At 42.0% G+C, this 13,641-nt stretch overlaps 1 protein-coding gene and 1 long non-coding RNA gene across 2 annotated transcripts in view; both read right to left on the reverse strand.

The window, feature by feature from the left end:
• The window catches only part of LOC120416629 (uncharacterized), a 45,852-nt gene that overhangs the window by 15,916 nt on the left and 16,295 nt on the right, over positions 1 to 13,641 (reverse strand). The window contains exons 7-9 of the mRNA XM_039578436.2: positions 9,173 to 12,968; positions 3,974 to 4,176; positions 169 to 335 (exon numbers count right to left, since the gene is read on the reverse strand). Coding sequence (XP_039434370.1) covers positions 169 to 335; positions 3,974 to 4,176; positions 9,173 to 12,968 — 4,166 coding nt within the window. The remainder of the gene's footprint in view (positions 1 to 168; positions 336 to 3,973; positions 4,177 to 9,172; positions 12,969 to 13,641) is intronic.
• On the reverse strand, positions 605 to 3,965 carry LOC120416647 (uncharacterized). Its single transcript, XR_005605365.2, has 2 exons — positions 1,074 to 3,965; positions 605 to 1,007 (listed from the first exon to the last, which is right to left on the reverse strand). It is a non-coding gene; the product is annotated as an uncharacterized LOC120416647 (long non-coding RNA).

Genomic DNA, 13,641 nt, shown 5'->3' on the forward strand with positions numbered 1-13,641 from the left:
TAATGCGCTTGAATTATAGCTGTTTGCATCCAAAGAACACCTATTTCGAATATGCACAGAGACGTTTCTAAAAAAACTCACAAATCCATAGCACAAAACAATAAAATCAAAATTATAAAATACTTCGAACGAACTAAGAATTTCAAGAATTAAACAAAAATCACTTACCTTTTACTCCGATCGATGACAATGCTCTCCAATTTGGTGTGGACTTTCTTGAGCCCCTCCAAGCCAGGAGTATAGTAGATCAGACCCCTGGCGATGTCCAGCTCCTGGTGGACCTGCTCCCGCAGCTCCTGGTTGATGCGCTCACGCTCGTCCAGTTCGGCCATTATCTATCGGTGAAACAGAAAAGGTTTAAATTAGAAATAATAAAAGGTTTTAGTAAAATATAAAATTATTGAAAAACTCTTTTGAAGAAGTAGCGGCGGCTACCATTGCATCATGTTGATTTAAGTAAATATGTGACATAATCTCGTTTTCTTTTGATCAAAAACGTGTCCTTGCTCTCATTCATAACCGTTCATTACTATGCACACACACTCGCACACGCACACATCGAGGTCTTTCCTTATACATTTTCGGATATCAAAAAAAGTGTTCATTTTCCAAAAGTACTTGCCACGTCACCACAACCCAGAGATATTATTCAGTTAATTAACCATTTAATCGATACAAAGTTCGCCCTTCTCATGATTAATTGCCACCATCGTTCTTTTTCTGTAATTCATTTACGACACTTTTCCATTTTTTTGACACCGCACTTTCTTTTGCTGCCTCTATTTCGCAATCTCAGCAACCACGGCAAATGTCGTCGTATCGATTCTTCCATTCTACTCCGCCATCACCCAGGAAAAAAGCGGCGTCGCTGTCAGTGGGCCACCGTCGCCGCCATCTTGTTTTATTCAGCAAAATTTTCCATCGCGTCTGTTGAATGATCCCACCGCGTTTACGTTCCGTCCATCACTTGAGTTTCGCAACATTCTCCATTCCAAAATGCACCGGAACTTTACGCAGAAAGCAGAATATAACGACAGTTTTTTTTTTTGGTGCAGATCGCGGGGCATACTTACAGTATTTTACAAACGCCACAGCCTTGCGTTTTTTATTTCTCTCACCTCCTCTCTCAAATGCCGCCTTGAATACGAAACTAGCGGCAGCTCCTTCCCCCCACAACGACTCAGTTCAAACTGAGTACGAGTTCGCTCTCGGCCGGTTGTTAAATATCTTTCGTGCTCGTAATCGAGTGATTGTTGTTGTTGTTGTTGGAAGCAAGCAGAAACAGCAACAGCCTGCTTCGTTATTCAAGTTTATACCGAGGTTTATACCATTCTCGCCTTGTTCGTGTGAGAGAAAGTTTACGTTCTCTCTCTTTCTCTCTCTCTCTTTCCCTCTCTCGGTTAGTCTCTCTGTTAACATTAACATGAAGAAGGGAAGATTCCAAGCAAAGGTGTGCTTGTATGCTTTCCAGAAAAACGCATTTTTTGTAGTTTCGGTTTTCGACGACGACGATCTTTGACAGGTTTCCGTCGTTTGGTTGATTGATTTATTGTATGGCATAATTCGAACAAAATAAAATTATTTTTCTATCACTTAATTATTAATTTATGCTAAAAGTTTTTAATAGTTTTTGTACTTAGTTTATTATTCGACTAAACCTAAATATTATTTTTTTTGTTAGAATAAGTTTTAAGCTGCTAAAGTGCTTATTAAATTTCTCGATTAAATTTTCAAAAGGCCCTATCTGCATAGGAAACCTATGAGGGATAGGTTGTTTTGAAAATTTAATCTAGAATTTGACTTTACGAAAAAAAAAATATCCAGATCAGACATAAGGGGGACAGAATTTGACAATAGTGATAGTTTGCACAAGTGGAAACTTTAATAACCGGAAAATCGGATAATCGAGGCTCTCGAAAATCTTATCTGGACTGTATCGGTCGTTTATTATTTTGTTCATTAAAATTTATTATTTATATTTTAGGCCGATGCAAATATTTTCCAAAGTTTTTGTCCCTCGGCTCTAGCCGGGGTCGAGGGCGAGGGGGTGACAAAAACGTTCAAAAATAGTTATACCAGCCTTTTTGTTTTTATATTCAATTGTCATTTTAATGTTGTGTTTTGCGAACTCTTCATACATTTATAAACAGTCCAGACTCGATTATCCGAAGTTTCGATTATTCGAAGTTTGATTAGGCTGGTACAAATATTTTTAAAAGTTTTTGTCAACCACCCCCCCCCCCCCCCTCCCCCTTCAAAATTGGCCCAAAAAATCAGGGGGCAAAAAAATATTTTTACAATAAACTTCAAAATTTCAATGAAAATTCAAGTGCAACCAGCTGAAATCAAATTAAAATACATTCTCCTGTGTTTAAAATCATTTTTAGCATGTTTGGGTTTATTAAAAAATCTTAAGATTTTTTGAAAATTTTTGATGCAAAATCTTTTTTTTTTCGATTAATTTTTGTTTTTGTCAGATCTTAGTAATAAAATAACGCTCCCAAATACGGTAAAAGGGACGGACAAGCATTCTAACAGTTTAATCTACAGTCCAGACTCGATTATCCAAAGTCCTCAGAAAAAATCAATTCAATTTATGCTTCCCCTCGAGCTTAGCTTGCACAGAAATTTTGTTGGTCGGTGTAATCTAACAAGCAATGCAGACCTCCAATTTGATGTTTAAAGTTAGAAAATAATTAATGCAAAAAAAAAGTGTTGTATTAGGACGAGGAAGTAAATGTTGGCCCCGGACTAACCAACCCTCTGAGAAATTTAACGCCTCAATCAGCCTGATGGTAGAATAAAATCGGTCTGACGAAGGCCGATCGGGGTGTTATTTTTTTCAGCGAGTAGAGGTTAGGTCGTTAGCTCAGACCAGGTGTAGGAGTAGTCTCCCAGGGTAGAGTCGCTGGTAAGCAGTTTGACTCACAACCCAAAGGTCGTAAGTTCAACTCCCGAGTAGGATGGGAGCTGTAAAAAGTGGTTTGGATTGCCTCACCGTTTAAATACTTCATTGCCGCCATTTGAAAAATTTAGCGTAGTTTAGGGGTCATAAGTTATAGTTTAGCTCAACAATCAAAAATAAGACAACGGAAAAAAAGTGATTCGATTTTCCCATGATTCGATGATACAACTTCTAGATTATATATAATTTTTGTATTTTTTAGCTGTTATTTTTTATTGAGAAATATTACTTTTTTAGCAAAGTGTTTGGACAGTGAGTTAATTGATTGCATCCATAAAATTACATTAAAACTTGCTTCTGTAAATAGTTTGAGTAAATGTGTTTAATGTTTTCAGTGACACATAAAGTAGACATAAAAAATAAATAAAAATCATACAGCAATCAGGTTTTTATGCATGTACATCACCTTCGTCGAAAAGACACTTAGTATAACACACTGCATGTACAATTTTTGTATACACAAATAAAAGTTGAAACCGACGGGATTCAAACCCAGCATCAACAGTAAGGACTGGCGCCTTGGCCCGCTCTGACATCAGACTGATGAAGAATGGAAAGGATAAACGCATATATTAGCTTGACATTTCGGTCAAGTAGGTTTCCCATACTGTTTGGCTACATGTTTCAGGATGTAATATTACATAGAATGTCATAAAAAAATGCAAAAAATGATTCTACTCTCAGGCCTTTTACACGCGTTACTACTACTTTATTTTCTGTGAGGCAATCTGTCGAGTTCAGAATTTTTTTAAGTTGAACAGAAGTTGTCACCTTAATTTTTTTGCATGCGACAAATTTTATATTTAAATTTCAATTTTGATAAAAAAAAATGCTATAAATTTGATTTGAATAAATATTCGTTATAAATTTCAATCAATCCAATTTTTTGTGGGTAAAAAACGGAATCAAATTTTTATATAAATAATAATAGTGATATACTTCACGCGACTGCTGAAAATCGCAACATTTTTATACATACACATTCACATCCAACAAATTTTCACTTACCGCTACATTGAGCTCCTCGCAGCACACTTCCAACTGCTCCAGCAGCCGACCACGGGGTGTTATTTTCTGCCCGGACCAAGACCGCGACCGCAAACACCGCTTGCTATACCGACCCGCACTCTTCTTTACCGACCCGTATTGTCCCCACAACGGAGTGTACGTAATTCTGTCCGAAACAGAACTCAGTGTTAGTGAACTCATCGCTGCAATGGAAAAAGGGAGAAAAATAAACAGGAATTAGATTGGGATAAAAAAAAAGTAAGAACAAAATGGCAAGCACGGCCATTTTGTTTTTATTTTTGCAAAAAATAAGTAAATGTAAACAAAGTATAACTATTTCAAATAGATACATATAATTATAGAATTAGTTGTTTTAACCTGTTAATCGTTTTAAATTTCTTAAATTTTTGAATAATGAAAATAAATTTCATAAAGTAACGTGTCACGTCAGCTGAACGCAAACGTTCGAGCGAAATCATGAGAGAATTGAGAGTATTTGTGTGGTTTGTCTACACTACAAAATCAATATTCAGAGCTGACACGAAACGAAATGAGTCGGCTTTATGTGCTATCATCTAACACACAAACACATTGACACCAGAAAACCCACATTTTTGAAGTCGCCTCCCGGACGAACTGCAATTTCAATCAAGCAGGCTACGCGAACGATTCTCAAAACTTTGCTCAACGCGCTCACAGTAGGCGACGAACAGGAAATCTCGTCTTTCTTCTTCTGCTGTGCATGGCAAAAACGAGAGCGCAAAGCCACTCACGCGACACCAACCGATTACACGAGAGGGAGAGAAACGTGGAATATGTGAGAGAGTGGCGGAAAATCTCTCTCTCTTGTTTTCTGAAGGCTCTCACTTGCGTTGTTGCAAACTTTGCAGACGCGGGACGATGGATGGAAAATGTACAGTGGAAGAAGATGAACATGTGTAAAACTGAATAAATTTATGATGGTGTGCTCAAATGACGCTACCAATACAATCAAGAAATGGCGGGTACATTTAGTACCACTCTTTTAGGTTATTGTGGTTGTGTGAGAAATTTCTGGAAACGAAGGCGTTGGCAAATTGATAGACTGCACAACTACGTCAATAATTAAGTTAACTATCTTTCAGATAAACGAATCATTTTTTATCAAAGTTACAATTACAAGTTGGTCAAATCATTAAAAAAAAGAATATTAAAAGAATAAAAGTAAACAAAACACTTTTTCTTCAAAAGAATCTACGTTATCGACGTGGCAAACTTGCAACAGTGTATACAAAGAGTATTTCACTGCTCCCTGGTGTATATGTGAGCTACGGCAGAAACTGTCTGTAACTGTTTTATTAGCGTGTTAGTATGGGTGAGATCGATTTGATGTATCTCTAGGTACAATGACTCAGTATAAATCGAATGATGATAAATGTGAGGTAGAAGCATAGGTAAATCAAAACAATTTCGACAAACTAAAACTTTACTATCTAAGTTTGGTTGATACTTATTTATTTTATTTGATGTGCTGATAATTTAAAATATCGCAATTTCAGAAATAACTTGCTGCTCGTTTAATTTTTTACTCAATAATAATAACAATCGGCGGCCGTATTAACCGTATTAAATTCGTGATATTATTGTTCACAATGATAAAGCTTATTTTTCTGAGTATAATTATTCTTTGTACAGCAAAGGATTTAAAATGGATTTTTAAATCAACTTTCAAAAATTAACTAAGCGGTCCTTCTTGACAGAAAAGGTCCTACTTGACCGCTTGTTCCTAGGGGACCATAGTTGATCCATCGAAAAAATGTTGTCTTGTCATTTTTTTTGCGTTAAAATGAAAAAAAAAAGATCAGAAATGGGGTTTAATCGTGTTTTTACCGTTGTACATAAAAATTTACATAGGGTTTTAGGACCCTATTTGGACCTTTTCTTGGCCGCGTTCCTTACCAAGTGCGTAAACTATACCCAATTTCGAATTATAAAATTTCGAATTATAATACTAATGTATATCCAAACTTGTACGTGGTAATTATTGCATTCGATCGTAATATTACGATCGTAATTTCTTGACATACGATCGAGATTTCTCGATAGTAAGATTACGACTTACCATCGACAAATCTCGATCTACCATCGACAAATTATGACTTACCATCGAGAAATTACGATCGTAATTCTACTGTTGAGAAATCTCGATCGTGGATCGAGAAATTACGATCGTAACTTGTAATACCATTTTTTTTTATTTAAACGGAATATTTAAATAAAATCAAAGTAATTTTTTTTAATGTGAAAAAATAACAAAATTAAAAAATCTTAACGAATTTCTTTTTAATTGGGTACTAAAGCCCTATGTCATTTTATGCACAACGGTAAAAAACACGATTAAAAACCATTTCTAATCACTTTTTTTTTAATGCAAAAACAATATTGACAAGACAACATTTTATCGATTGATAAACTATGGTCCCCTTGGAACGAGCTGTCAAGTAGGACCTTTTCTGTCAAGAAGGACCATAAAGTGATGGAGGGTCCTTAAAAAAAAAAAAAAAAAAAAAAAAAAAGCTAATTAGTTAAGTTAATTTTTCAAAATTCAATTAAAAATCCATTTTAAATCCATTGTGGTCGTTCAAAGGGTCATTGTACTCAGAAAAAATAGCTTTATTGTTATGAGCAATAATATCACAAATTTAAACTTCATTTCAGGACCCAATTTCAAACAATTTTAAACAATTCAAAAATTTCAAAAATTCCAAAAAAATCAAAAATTCAAAAAAAATTAAAATTCAAAGAATACCAAAATTTCAAAGATTCCAAAAATTTTAAAAATTGCAATAATTTCAAAAATTTAAGTTTAAAATATTTATTTTTTATTTTTTAATTTTTGGAAATTTTCAAAAATTTTGATTTTAAATTTTTAAAATTTTTAAATTTTTTGAAATTTTTGAAGTTTTTGAAAATTTTAAAATTTTTGAATATTTGAATTTTTTAAAATACATATCGAGATTTTCTCGATCGTCAGTCGAAATTTGTCACGATCGAATGATCTCAATCTACTATCAACAAATTACGACTTACCATCGACAAATTACGATTGAATCTCGATCGTGAGTCGAGAAATTACGATCGAATGCAATAATCACCACGGTAAATTACGTACCATAGGGGGATAGCGTCGCAATTATTAGACCCCGTTTTCCACTTTTTCTCATCGAAACCGACTACTTTATCGACTTCATTTTGCTGGGCGAGATAGGACGTCGTCTATTTTTAGACGATCACTCAGCACTTTTCCACTCTTGCACTTAAAAAAACCAGATGGCAGCACGGTGTAACGCCACGTCCCTATGAAAACGTGAATATCTAGATTTTTACGTTACGAATGTTTGAATTATGAATATTGGGCACGAAAAATCCAGAAGTCGTGAATAAATATTCATGACTACCTTGTCATGTATTATCTGCATGTAGTCCGTAATTACGATCGAAAAATAAATCTCGATTTCATAAATAAAAATCATAAAATCCGTAGTAAATTTTCGAATTTTCAATACGGCGAAACCATGGATATGTAAACCAGGGGCCATCCATAAGCCATACGAAAAAGTTTTTATTGTATTGACAATTGTCCACAAGAGGAGAGGGGGGTTTTTCCATATATTTAGGCAAAATTAAAAAAGAACTACGATAAAAAAATACATAATAACTAAAGCTCAACTATATCGACTCAAGAACTCTACTTTACCGATAACTTCGATTCCTTTTCACACACTCTCAACTTCTCGTTTATCTTTTCAGAACGAAATAAAATGACACTATCACTTACACATTATAATAACAGTAACAAAAATACTATTTGGTTTACTAATAGAAAAAAAAACTTAGATTATGATGGTAATCAATCAAGAACAACGGCTTAAAAGTTGAACAAACGTCACCCTTCACTTCTGCACTCGCTCAATTTCACTCAGCTTTATTCTCTCACGAAACCAACCTCGACAATCTTCGACTCAACAGGCAACGTTTTCACACACCACCGCCTTATGTACTTCTGTTTTATATACACACGAGCCATCCGGCCTCACCAACACTAACGCAATTCCCTATATTTATCGTCCCCGACTGCGATCTCACACATACAACCATACAAATTTTCACGCCACATTTTTGGTGAAAAATATTTTTGCAGCTGTTTCATTTGAAGCTGTTCAAAATGCTTGCCCAAAACTCAAGTTGCTTTCATTTAAATCGGAATCACATTTTGTGCAATATTAATTACTCACCATGTTATATTGTTTCAATGCTTCAACTGCAGGATCACACTTTTTACACTTCCACTCACTGAAACGATTTGATCACAACTGGCGAGCAGAGCAAGAGGAGCAGATGAAGACTGTCGAGAGAGTGAGCGACAGAGGGAGAAATGAGAGATCATTTTGTCTCTCCGCTCGCAAAAAGCTTTCTCGCTCTTTTAAGTTTTCCTTCGTTTTGTTTTGCTTGCTTCTTTCTACACGTGCATTCAAGTTCAAGTTGTTCAACCGGCCGGCGTACCGGCAGAGATGCCGTTTTTTCCGTAAGATAGAGAAGAGCTCTTGAGTTGTTATCGAGGTTGTTATTAAAAAGGAGTTAAACTTTCTGTTAAGATTACCATGGAACTTTGAAAATTTTAACTCCATGTTGCACGCACACACTCTCACTTTTAATTTCTCGATAAACATATGGCCGGGTCCGGTGGTGTAGTGGTTAGCGTGGTAGCCTCTCACCCCAGTAAGGCCTGGGTTCAATCCCAGACGGACCCGGTGGCATTTTTCGAGACGAGGTTTGCCTGATCACGCCTTCTATCGGATGTGTCAGTGTCAGTGTTTTCACGAAAACATTTCTAGAGTTTTTATTGAAAAGGTCCTATAAATACAAGCACAACACAAGGTTTACACAAACTTTAGAAAGCCTTTGGATCTTTTATTTGATAAATATGTTTTGTAAGCAATTTAAAAAGAACAATCATTGATAATCAAGTTTGAACTGAGGAAAACCCGGAAAATTATGCAAGTTATCCCTTTAAAATCAAACTGACAGTCAAATAAAAATGTCTAATTAGCAAAACGGCGGCGGAGAGGTTCGAAAATCCGCACGGTAAGGAAAAAATCCGTACAGTTGGTAGCCTTACTCATGAAACTGTTTTGGCCTCGGCGGTTGATAGCGACACACAGCTCTGCTTCCTGCATGCCCAGCTCACCGTTCCGCCGTTGACCTTGAACACGAACCCGCTGTTGGATTTTCTGTCCTCTCGGTTCTCCGCCCAGTCGGCGTCGCAGAATCCAACGATCCCGCTGTCGGTTCCGTTCTGGCTCAGTCGCAATCGGTAATCTTTGGTTCCTTTCAGATACCTCACGACCCGCTTCAGCTCGTTCCAGTCGTCCTGCGTTGGCCTGCTGGTCTTGCGGCTCAAGATGGACACCGCCGCCGAGATGTCCGGCCTCGTGTTGACGGCAATGTACAGCAGCTTCCCAACCAACTTCTGGTACTCTTTGTTGTCCGGAAGAGGCTCCTCCTCCGACTCGCGCTTGATGTACCCCGGATCCAGGGGAACAGTGGACACCTTCGCGTCCGCAAGTCCGCTCGACTCGACGACCTCTCCGATGTACTTCCGTTGGCTCAGGAAGTAGTCACCTTGTGCGTTCTTCTCGATCTCCATGCCGAGGTAGAACCGGATGTCTCCCAGCACGCTCATCTCGAAGTTTTGCTGCAGCGCTCCAGCCAAGGCCTCGATCATCTTCGGATCTTCGCTCGCAACAATCAAGTCGTCCACGTACACAAGAACATAGCACCAACGTCCAGCTCGTCGCTTGCGGTACAGGCACGTGTCCGCCACACACCGGTCGAATCCCTGCCGCTTCAAGGCATCGTGAAGCTTCTGATTCCAGGACCGCGCCGCCTGCTTCAGTCCGTACAGGCTCTTCTTCAGCTTGCACACCTTGCCTTTGGCGCCTTCGAATCCGCGTGGCTGACGCATGTAAATCTCCTCCTCAAGATCGCCGTACAGGAAGGCGGTCTTGATGTCATACTGCTTCACGGTCATGCGTTTCTTCGCAGCAACAGCCATCAGCGCGCGAAAGGTCGTTTGTCGCACCACCGGCGCGAACACCTCGTCGTAGTCGGTCCCGTATTGTTGGCTGAATCCTTGTGCAACCAACCGTGCTTTGAACCGCAACACGCGACCATCCGCGTCCCGCTTGATTTTGTAGACCCATTTCGAGCCAACAGCCTTCCGACCCGGCGGCAGGTCGACGAGAGTCCACGTCTCGTTGGCCTTGATCGACTCAAGCTCGTCGACCATCGCTTGCTTCCAGCGCTCCGCGTCCGGCGACGCCATCGCCTCCGCGTAGGTCCGCGGTTCCGCAAGTGGATCGTCTCGGTGGCCAGCTGCTAGCCCTCCAAACTCAACATCATCGGCATCATCGTATTCGCTGGAGTCGCTCGAATCGTCGTCGAGTGCCTGAGAAATGGTGGACACGGGTAGACCTTTGCCAGAAACGATAAAGTCTTTGTACTTGCCTGGAAGGATGTGCTCCCGACCGCTGCGCCCCAACACCCCTGACCCGGGTGGTTTGGAAATGTTTTGCGGAGGGAGCACGTTGGTCATGGTGGAACTACTGCCAGCTACTTGGTCATCGACCACAGCATCGGTCCTAGGCCCAGGGACCACAGCTTCCACCACAGGCTCTTCGTGGCCGTCGTCTTCGAGGACATCATCAACATCGAGAGGCTGCTCCTCCTCAACGGCATCCGGTTCCGGCGGAACCAGTCCAGGCTGCTGCGCGGCATCAACCTTCGGAGTTGTACCGAAGTCAAGGGAAATTACCTCCGGTTTCTTCTTCGTGACAGCCGCTTTCTCGCCCAAGCCTTCGTTGATGAAAGTCGCTTCGCGACTCTTCAGGAAAGTCTTGCTCGCGAGGTCGTACAGGCGGTACCCCTTCGTGTCCTCTTCAAATCCAATCAGCACACACTCACGAGACTTCGAATCCCACTTCTTGCGCTTGACTTTCGGCACTTGCACCATCGCCTTCGTTCCGAACACGCGAACGTGAGAGAGATCCGGTTTCTTTCCGCTCCACATCTCCTCCGGTGTGAGACTGTGACCGCTGGTTGGCGATCGGTTCATGAGGTAAACTGCAGCATTCACCGCCTCGGCCCAGAACGGTTTCGGTAGCTTGGCCTCGAACAACATGCAGCGCCCTCTCTCGACTGCTGTCCGGTTGAAGCGTTCGGCCATCCCGTTCTGCTCTGGAGTGTAGTCGTTGGTGGTCTGGTGTCGGATGCCCACCCGCTTCAAGTACTCTCGGAAGCCCTTGTTGACGTACTCTTTGCCGTTGTCCGTACGCAACGTCTTCAACTTCCGGCCTGTCTGGCGCTCCGCCAGGACATGGAATTCTTTGAAGCAAGCCAGTACTTCGTCCTCCGACTTGGTCTTGAGGAAGTACACAAATGCTCGCCGGGACTTGTCGTCGATAAACGAAACGTAATACCGACAACCGCCGAGGGACGGCAGCTCCATCGGGCCAGCGATATCGGAATGAATTACCTCAAGCAACTCCTCGGCGCGGGAACCACTCTTGCTGAACGGCAGTCGAGCTTGTTTCCCCATCGGGCAAATCTGGCAATCGTCCATGCCGTCTCCGTTGATCTGCACACCGCTGGCTACACCGTTGGCCAGTTTCTTGATGCTGCTCACGTTCAGGTGACCCAGGCGCTTGTGCCAAGTCTCGAGGGTCTCCACGCGCGAGCACGCCAGCGCCTTGTTCTTACGCTGGTCCACCTTGAACAGGTCATCCTCGATCACACCGGTCGCAACGACGCCGCCATCAGCGTTCCGGATAATGCAGCCGTCCGCGTTGAACAGCACCGTGTTGCCCTTCCGTACGATTTGTGCGATCGACAACAAATTTGTCGAAAGGTCCGGGACAAAATGCACATCGCTTACCGGAACAGGTTCCTCACCATTGAAACACGACGGGAAGAGCGTGGCCGTTCCGCATGCCTGGATCTCCATCGACTCCTTGTTGGCAGCTACAACCGTTCCGCTCCTGTCCCTTACGTCCTCCAGCAGCTCCAAGTTCCGCGTCATGTGCTGTGTCGCACCTGAGTCCAGGTACCAGTCGTCCGTCCCGGCCGACTTGAATGTAGACAGCACCGTGCACAACGCTTGCTTCCCGCGCACGGCATCCTTCTCGGGGCAGTGCTTCGCAATGTGGCCAATTTTGTTGCACTTCCGGCACCGTGGGCCGCGTTCCTCCGGCTGACTTTTTCGCGATCCGTGGTTGCTACGAGAGCCGCTCGCTGTTTGGTCGTCGCCATGGAAACCGCCCGCTGTTTGGGTGTTGCGTCGGTAACCACCTGGCTTGTTGACTCGCCGCTTAGCAACGAATGTTTTTTCACCTGGCAACAGCTCGTCCTCCTCCTGCAGCAGAATCGTCTTCACGGAGTCCCCCGTGATCGCCATTCCGGAGTTCTTGAGCGCCATCACCATGGGCTTGAACCGGTCCGGCAGCCCCGCCAACAGCAACGCACCAACGAACCTGTCTGGAATCGGGAATCCGATGCTTTTCAGCTGGTGGCACGCCGAGATGATCTGGTTCGCGTAGATTTCCATCGTTCCGCAGCTGTCCAGATCGGTCCTGATGAGCTTGTGCAGCAATCCGACCTCCCGCGTGAGTCCGCTATCCTCGAACGCGTCGACCAGATTCTTCCAGGCTTCTTGCGCCGTCTTCGCTTCTCGAACATGGTAATAGTTTACCGGTTCCAGGAACTGGATGATCTTCCCTCGCGCAAGCTTGCTCTTGGCCGGGTCGACCGCTTCCACCGTTCCATCCGCCTTCACCTTCGGTTCGACGGCATCCCACAGGTCTTCAACTTCGAGGTGGGTTTGGACCGCAAACTTCCAGTCGGCCCAGTTCTCCCGACCGACCAGTCGCTCGATCCCGTGAATCCGATCGGACATCTTCCGCTAGTCTTCGCGCACGTCCGGGCTCATAACCTCTTGTTAGAGTAATGAGAAACGCAGTGGATTATAAATACACGTCCAATCGGTAAAAGGTTTATTTAACTAATATAGTAACCAAGCTGCCGGCACACAGTGCCTACTTGATTGCGCGCAGTCTTCAACTCAACATGTGTGTTGGTAAGTGTTCGTCTAGAAATTTCTTAAGCCTTATTCGAAATACACAATTTGCTGTGGTAAATATTATTTTTCACTATTTAAATAAATAACTGGCTACCCTGCTTTTCCGAATGTCAAACCAAATCGAGAGGAAATCTGCTACAAAAGGGAGAGGAGAAAGAGAGAGCTAAGATTGCAAAAGTGCTCACTCGGAGGCGCTAGTTTCACTTGAGAGACTGTCATACGCGAGTTCCGTCAGTTCTGTTTGCTGAGTGACTTGAGTGACTCGTGAATATGTTTTGAAAGATTGTGCTATCAAGAGTATTGAAATCGTGCAAAATTCACAAAATGTGACAAGCAAGGTGGCTAGTTACAAGTCTGGAGCAACATTTGAAAGGGGCGGTACGATATTGCTCTTATGGATGGAAAGCATTTAAATGGGACGAAAGGCCGTAAGAGCAATGAAGTACCGCCCTTGGTACCGCTCCTTTTAAATGTTGCTCCAGAAGTAATGTACTTC

This window comes from Culex pipiens, chromosome 2, assembly GCF_016801865.2.
Source record: "Culex pipiens pallens isolate TS chromosome 2, TS_CPP_V2, whole genome shotgun sequence".
NCBI lineage: Eukaryota > Metazoa > Arthropoda > Insecta > Diptera > Culicidae > Culex > Culex pipiens.